At 33.7% G+C, this 8,616-nt stretch overlaps 1 protein-coding gene across 1 annotated transcript; it reads right to left on the reverse strand.

Annotated features, from left to right (window-relative positions):
* Window positions 1-246: 246 nt before the first annotated feature.
* Window positions 247-7,173, reverse strand: LOC134716427 (double-stranded RNA-specific adenosine deaminase-like). Its single transcript, XM_063579422.1, has 10 exons — window positions 7,150-7,173; window positions 6,808-6,938; window positions 5,124-5,262; window positions 4,100-4,277; window positions 3,615-3,708; window positions 2,922-3,083; window positions 2,478-2,569; window positions 1,954-2,109; window positions 1,206-1,452; window positions 247-514 (listed from the first exon to the last, which is right to left on the reverse strand). The coding sequence occupies exons 1-10, from the start codon at window positions 7,171-7,173 to the stop codon at window positions 265-267; spliced, it is 1,473 nt and encodes a 490-aa protein (XP_063435492.1). The 3' UTR covers window positions 247-264.
* Window positions 7,174-8,616: the final 1,443 nt, after the last annotated feature.

The following is an 8,616-nucleotide window of genomic DNA, read 5'->3' on the forward strand; positions in this document are numbered from 1 at the left end:
ACACGTATGCAATGCAGTGAACTGGTTCAAAGAACAACCAAATAAATATGCTATGTAATAAAGTTACGAGGTTTCTAACACCTTTGACAGACCAGCAATTTTCAAACACTTTTATATTTATAAATTATATTGTTCTGGTACTGTACTCCTCGAAACAAAAAACTGGATTTACGGCATTAATTAAAATCAATTAAAATGTAACACAGCCAATGAAAAACTTGTCAGCTCGACATTTAAGTCAGTGAAAGTGGTTCATATTACATTCTAAACAATAAACTGATCAACATCTTCTCTTCCTGCCCACATACCATAACCTTTCTCTTTAAAGGTACTATACAAATCAGTTTTTCTTCTTTGATATTGTTCAGCTGATAGTTTTGCCGTATGGTAATCTATGTGTCTGTCCAGACGTTGATGAAGAAGTCCGTTATGGGGTTGTGTTATTGTTTTATACAGACAAAATAATTCTTTCTTGCACAGTCTTGAATAAATGCATGAATCTGGTAGCGGTGACCTAAAATATTTATAAGGATAAAAGTATTGGCTTTATATGTATCTAACATGTTTAACCCCGCCACATTATTATATGTGCCTGTTCCAAGTCAGCAGCCTGTAATTCAGTGGTTGTCGTTTGTTTATGTGTTACATATTTGTTTTTCGTTTATTTTTTTTACATAAATAAGGCCGTTAGTTTTCTCGTTTGAATTGTTTTACATTGTCTTATCGGGGCCTTTTATAGCTGACTATATGCGGTATGGGCTTTGCTCATTGTTGAAGGCCGTACGGTGACATATAATTGCTAATGTTTGTGTCGTTTTGGTCTTTTGGGGATAGTTGTCTCATTGACAATCATACCACATCTTCTTTTTTATATTGACATTTAGAAAAAGAAAATCAACTAGTGTAACGTGTGTATAAGTGTATTGTACAAGGTGGTATAAACAGTCATTTGAAAAAGTTTGAAAATAATTACTCGAGCTCGGATTTCATTACATGTAAACGGAAAACTATCTTCTTCTATATAAAAAAATGACCAAAATATGAATATGGCATGGATCTGACTACTTAAACTAAATATTGTTAGAACCAACTATTTGTACAGAAAAAAGACTCAGCATTACACAAGGGTTTTTATACGAACAGAGTGAATTGTGAACAATCATCACCGAAATGTCGTTAGTTTAAGATTGTTGTAAAAGACTTACGTTAAATATAAATCAGGGCTAACTTTTCCAGTTCTACCATTCGTAACTTCAGTTGTGTCATCAACAATATTCCAGTTTACGCTGACTGGCTTGGATTTTCCTATCTCGGGTAAATCACATATAGTAGATATAGCAATGTCTGGGTGATTAACTATTATGGCGCTCGTTTCACTAGATATACATGGAGCCTGTTTCTTTACTCGACAGCACAAGGCTCTGGACAAATGATTGAAATTGTAGACATCACCTAATTTAAAAGATAGAACAATCAATATGTTTCTATATTTTTATCTAGATGTCTTGGAAAGTTTAGGTATAGGATGTGGATCAGACATCTAAGGTCTCTGTTTGATTTGATGAATTTACTTTGTTATCTGTTGTCGAAGATTGTATGCTGACCTCTGGTAATCTCTTAGCTCTTTTTGTCATTGAGTTTCCAGCTTTCTTATATATGCCTTACATTTTTCTTCTACTTGCTTGTTTTGACTTTTCATCAATTTAGAAAATTTAGAAACAAAACTTTATTCAAAGTTTTATCCTGTTCTTAAACACCAAACAACAATACTGGAATATTTTCTAATTTCATTCTGTAATTGAATATGCATATTTTTCACTTACGAATACGAGCGCAGAAGAGTAAAATAATAGCTTCCATGAATCGGCATACGGTGTTTCGCTTACAAAAAAATATATTCGATGTGGCAATTAAGGTCTACCGATTCTATACAGAAAACTTCTGTTAACTTACCGACGACTACAGAGGAAAGAAAAAGTGGACTGTCCATTACACTGGATAAGAGAGCACCCTGGAGTCCTAGTACATTCCATTTACAGATCTTGTCACTACATGACATCTTATGTAGTCTATCATCTGGTAACTCACTTACAGGTATGGCACCTTCACCTGTAGTAAATTGCAAGATAAATAACTTGGAACAAGGAAATTGAATTTTAAAAAAAAATATGTACTGACCAACGTAATTGCTAGTTAATATACAGTGCCAAATGTCTTATCATATGTAAAATCACCTGAAATTATTTAAATAAAAATTACATAAATAGCACACTTATATATTGTGCAGATATTGAAGAAATCAAAATGCAGATACGAAATTGCCATATTTTAGTTCAGGACCAAAGTTTAGTGATTGAGTCAGTGTTGTCCAGTTGCAAATGTTTCAGTCATGTTCCCACTTGGTTTGATGAATACATGTATTTTGAATGATGTCTATACTTGTTAAATGATCGAACAATATTATGTTAGTGATTTACCTCTGGCGATTTTAGCTCGCAACAGTCCTTGCTTCTTGTCTGCTTGAATGGGAAGATGGATATTTCCTGTATCAGTAAGGGAACCAGGCTGACTGAGGTGAAAAATAGATAAGAAATCTTTCTTATTAAACATTAAATACTAGATACATGTATGAGTAATGTGCATATATTTGAAAATGCCTGTACCAAGTCAAAAATATGACGGTTCTTGTCCATTCGTTCTTGATGCGTTTTGTTATTTGATTTTGCCATGTGATTATGGACTTTCCAAATGGATTTACCTCTGAGTTCAGTATTTTTGTGATTTTACTTTTTAGCAGTACAAGTATCATGTTATTTCATTATTATTTTACAAAATGATCAAAAGTTACGTTCGAATGTTTTTTTTTCTACATTGGTTATGGTAACACAATAACGCATTATATCGTATAATAATAGAGGTACCTTAATGTAAAGACACTGCCGTCTCCACACGGAGCCTTTGATATAAATAGATGGAGTTTTAAACCATTTTGTAAAGCTATCCTTTTATTGGGAAGAACTTTCAGCATTCCAAGTGTATCTTTTCCTTCTTTTTTTAATCGGCATACTTCTTTATATAATACCCTATATGATAAAATAATTAAGCTATATACGTATATATTTCATTAAAAAAATGCAATTTGTTAAAAATTCTCTGACTATAAGACTTGTACGTTTGACCAATGATCAATTTGTATTTTATCTAAAGATAAATCCTCGCACTCTATATTTTTCCTAAAGTAAAAAAAAACATAGCCGAATTAAATAAGTTTAAAAGTACAGGAGCCGGTATTTGAGTTCAAGAAAAAAATATATTATTCAGTGTTTATACAATAATTTTGAATTGGTTGTACATGTTTAAGATACTTTAAAAAAAAGTTGACATTGTATTGGTTTTCATTTTTTATTTTGCATTGTCGATATTGAAGGAATTCACAAATATGTTCTATGTCTAAAATTGCTTTCCAAATAAATAGTGATAGAGGGTTTATTTCTTCTATGTGTGATATTCAACACATTTAGATAGCTTTTTTTAATTATGAATAATTTTTACCTGAATGAGAAAAAACTTATTTGCTGCTTTTACAAAATCTGCATAGAAAATAAATATGATACCTTTGAAATCCTCTTTTAGCAATAATTTCAGCATGTGAGTCAATAACAGTTTCTCCGTTATTTTCCAAAGATTCCTCATCTACAAAAACATTACCTGTAAAAATGATATAAAAGAACATAAATATAAAAAAAAAAGAAATGCAAATGTTTAAACTTAAAAATTCTTCGGAAATAAGAAAAGTCTTTTTTCCTGTTTTAGCCATGTTGTTGTCAGTTTATTTTCGACCAATAGTTTAAATGTGCTGGCCTTTTGTATCATTCGCCTTTTTTTAATTGTTGAGCAAGATGTGTTTATCAAATCAAGTTTTTATACATAGAATACACTGTGATAACATCTAAATTGTTTTCAAAATGGTGTGTACAGTATCATTTAAATTCTAAATATATTTTTACATAAAACTATCGACAAAACAAGTTATGCAATTTGCGCCTCAGAATTATTTATTTCTAAATTTATGTTTTTATTCTAGAATGTATAGTCTTACCAGATCCAAGACTTAGGACAGTTTTCTGACCAGTCAGACAATTCTCCATGATAATCGATGCTACCACCGATTCTTTATCGATACTGACGATGACATTGTGTGTTACGGATTCAAATGTTTTATGAGTGATCATCGCTAGTTCATCATAAGGTGGCAAGCGTAAATATCTGGGGAAATTCTACAAAATGATGTAAAATAAGAAGGTGGTACTACTGAGGCTATCATGACTCGTCAATATTATATCATATCATTTTAACTTTACTTTTACATGCGCATGTAGTATGATTGTCTTACGCATAACACTTATTATGTTTTCATATGCCAAGTATCATTATTTTAAGACACTTTAATCTAACCGTAAATGTGCCTTTATGCACTTTTCATGATATTGCTGAATTCAATTAATTCAGAAGTGCAGCAGCCTATGTTTGTGTGCAAGTACGAAAGAATTTATTTCGTTTTGATACAATAATTTGGATTTGGTTTACAGGGGGAAGGTATTTACACTTAATATTTGATATTGCATTATAAAGTTTTGTTTTTGTCGAGAAGTAATGACCCCTACAATTATTAAATTCGGAAGTTGTTTTTTCAGTGTCGTGTTAAACGGTTGTAGCAGGAATAGAAGAAACAAGAGGATAGAAACTTGACAAGTATATGCCCTAGCAAAAAGTTTGAATGCTGAATACAAATATAACGAGAAAATGTGGTGTGATTGCTAACAAGAAGCTATCCACCATGACACAATGATGTAGATTGAGTAACTAGTCCCCCTGTTTTTTTAAAAGCGTATGAATACATATAGCGAGACATCTTGACCGACTGGTTATAACATTATTTAGATTAACCACTGAAAGTACAAAATCGACGAGGGGTTTGAGAGCTGATTACTCCCCCCCCCACGCTTTTACACACACGCTCGCCGTCGGCAAAGTATGCAAAAATAGAGGGACGATCTCTTGAATCCGCCAGCACTCAATGATTTTAAGATTAGAATATCAAGAAGATAGTATTTTTTACTAACCGTTTTAGGATAACAACCCCCACGTTCTTCTGATATCTGTTGTACAGCTTTGTTTGCAGCGTCCAGTTCTGCCCTTTGTAGACTAGTCCCAAATCCTGATGATATTATTTCACCACCAATGTACAGGTCAACTTCAAATCTGAAAATATTTGTTATCAGCAAATTAATGTCTACACAAATTAATGTCTACAAACATGTTTTTTAAAGATACCCTTCTGGTCATTTTAAATATAGGTTGTATTATTTCAAGTAGCATTCTCTCAGTCTCTCAACTTACTAGTACTGTAAGAGATCAAACATAGTTTCTATGGTGGATCAGACATAAGAAATAGTATGTAGTATGACTCTTCATTGGAATTATTTTAATGTATACATGCAAGAAGGTGCTAATTCTTCTACCAGTATTGAAGCATTGCAACTCACTCTGTCTCATTCTGTTGACAGACTTTTCAGGTCAGCTTCATTCTCGGTTACGGTTTTATGATTTGAATTTTTCTAAGGTTTATTCTGTATCACAACAACACGGTATCAATTTCAATACAAACTATCCGCATTTTCGAGAATAAATGTCTCTTAACGTATGCTATAACTATAACTTAAACTATACACAGTGTTGGCTATCTGTGCAGCAAATACAATAAAAAAGATGAAAAAACAAGAATGTGTCCAAAGAACACGGATGCCCCACTTGCACTATCCTTTTCCATGTTCCATGGACCGTGAAATTGGGTAATAATCTCATTTGGCATTAAAATAAGAAAGATTATACTATTGGGAACATGTGTACTAAGTTTCAAGTTGATTGGACTTCACTTTTATCAAAAACTACCTAATTTGGCTTTAAAATTAGAAAGATCATATCATAAGCAACAAGTGTATTAAGTTTCAAGTTGATTGGACTTCAGCTTCATCAAAAACTACCTTGACTTAAAACTTTAACCTGAAATGGGACGGACGGACGGACGCACAGACGGACGGACGAACGAACGGAGCCACAGACCAGAAAGCATAATGCCCCTCTACTATCGTAGGGGGGGGGGCATAAAAATCTTATTGGTTCTGTACTGAAATCCAAATGTAGGATATGATACAGTACCTGATTGCCTTTTAAACAAGTTGACTTTTATTAGTTTTCAGTATTTGTTTGTCTGCGTTTCCCACTGTCATTGTAATGGGTCTGGTAGTAACAATTGTGAACAACAGATTTGAATAAGAGTCAAATATTAAATCTGCCTATAGTAGGATGTTCTCTATTGTTATAGGGTTTTAAAATGTCAAGAAATTATGTATTTGTTTCACATTTTATTTATTTTATATTTTTCCGTTTTGAGAATGGTCATTCTATATCGATAAAAGCAAATATGGTATGGGTGCCAATAAGACAATTCTCCATCCAATTCCAAATTTGTAAAAGGTAATCATTGTAGGTCAAGGTCCGGTCTTCATCACGGAGCTTTGGCTCACTGAAAAGCAAGCTAGAAAGGACCAAAGAATGACTCGTTTAAAATCATTCAAATAGGGAAACCAACTGTCAAATCTTGATAAAAAAAAACGAGATACCACACCAACAAACGACAACCGCTGAATATTGGGTTCCTGCATTAGGACAGGTGCGAACAAATGCAGCGGATTTAAACGTTTTAATATTTAAAAAAGTGAATATGAATGGAAATTTGCGTTATACCTTAAAGCATGGTCAGGGCCATATTTGTTAGCGTGTTCATAAGAAATAGACTTCCGTCTCGACTGGACCCAATCATCCAGTATACATTTTGCATCTTTAGGAATTGCATTACTGTTTTCATGATTGCTATCCTGAAAAAGAATGTTAAAATTATTTTTAAAGGTTAGCGAATCAAAAAGCACTGTGTACAGTTTATGAATCGGTGATGTCTAAGAGTCAAACAGAAACGTTAACCATGCTACTTTACGATGCATATTTACCGGAGCGTGTTATTAAGATTAATACTGTGTGCGTCGTTGGTGAATCAAAAGTTGCAGAATTTTCCGGGGCACAATATTTTACCCTCTTATCTTTGATAGAATTCATGGTACTAAATGTTAAGTTTTTTTGCGTGGTGTTTTGTCGGCTTCTGCATGCGTGTCATTTCGTTGTTTCTGTTTTTCTTCGACTAACGAATTGTTTGTGTACTAATGTTTATCTGTTGATCTTTGCTATATATATTTAAGACATATAGATTAATACATGGGCTTTTCCATATCAGCCTGGGTATCATCCCGAGACCCCCATATCAACCCGACACGGAGTCGAGGTGCTGATATGAGTCGAGGGATGATACCAAGGCTGATATGGAAAAGGCCATGTATTAATCTCTTTATCATATACTTCCGACAATGGTTTTATTTACGACAAATAAACAAATGCAATAACTAAAACAGTCACAAACTTTATAAGGAAGTTAAATTATGAATCAAATATACTATAATTGTCCAACAACAGCATCACTACCTCCATATATATATATATGGTAAGTAAACATTTCCTATAGAGGCATTTTTAAACCTTGGAATTTGGATGAGTTTTATGATCATTATTCCTCCATGTTTGTTGTACTATAAAAGAGGGACGAAAGATACCTAAGGGACAGTCAAACTCGTAAATCTAAAACAAACTGACAACGCCATGGCTAAAAATGAAAAAGACAAACAGAAAAACAATAGGACACATGACACAACATAGAAAACTAAAGAATAAACAACACGAACCCCACCAAAAACTAGGGGTGATCTCAGGTGCTCCGGAAGGGTAAGCAGATCCTGCTCCACATGCGGCACCCGTCGTGTTGCTTATGTGATTACAAATCCGGTAAATAGTCTAATTCGGTAGGTCAAATTCATGAAAGGGAAGGGGATTGTAGTTACGACGTAAGGAACATATCCGATATCATTTGTGAAACGGTTATTCCATAACGGTCAACCAACTCGTGATGGCGTCCGTAAAATTTACGAAGGGATGATTTCAACTTCACCATTTGGAACTCTTGGTTTAATAGCTTCCTTGTGAGCAGTAACCCTCTATCAAGAAAATCATGATAGGAAATGCAAGCACGGGAATATCGTATCAATTGGGAGATATATACCCCGTATGCAGGTGCTGCTGGAATGTTGCTACTTAGAAATGGAAAGTTCACAATTGGAAAGCTGAAATCATCTCTTTTGTCGTAAAGTTTTGTCTTCAACCGACCCTCATTGTCAATTTCTAGATGTAAGTCAAGATATGAAGCCGACTTAACTGTATCTGTAGTATCCTTTATCTCCAATTCGATGGGATAGATGCGATCCACATAGTCACCAAATTTTGAATTGTTTAGTGAAAGAACGTCATCTATATAGCGGAAAGTAGAGTTAAAGGATATTGCTAACTTCTTATCTTTCTTCCTAAGAAGTTCCTGCATGGAGTCAGCCTCATAATAATAAAGAAACAAGTCAGCAAGTAGAGGGGCACAGTTTGTTCCCATTGGGATGCCGACAG

Source organism: Mytilus trossulus, chromosome 4, assembly GCF_036588685.1.
Source record: "Mytilus trossulus isolate FHL-02 chromosome 4, PNRI_Mtr1.1.1.hap1, whole genome shotgun sequence".
NCBI classification, from domain to species: domain Eukaryota; kingdom Metazoa; phylum Mollusca; class Bivalvia; order Mytilida; family Mytilidae; genus Mytilus; species Mytilus trossulus.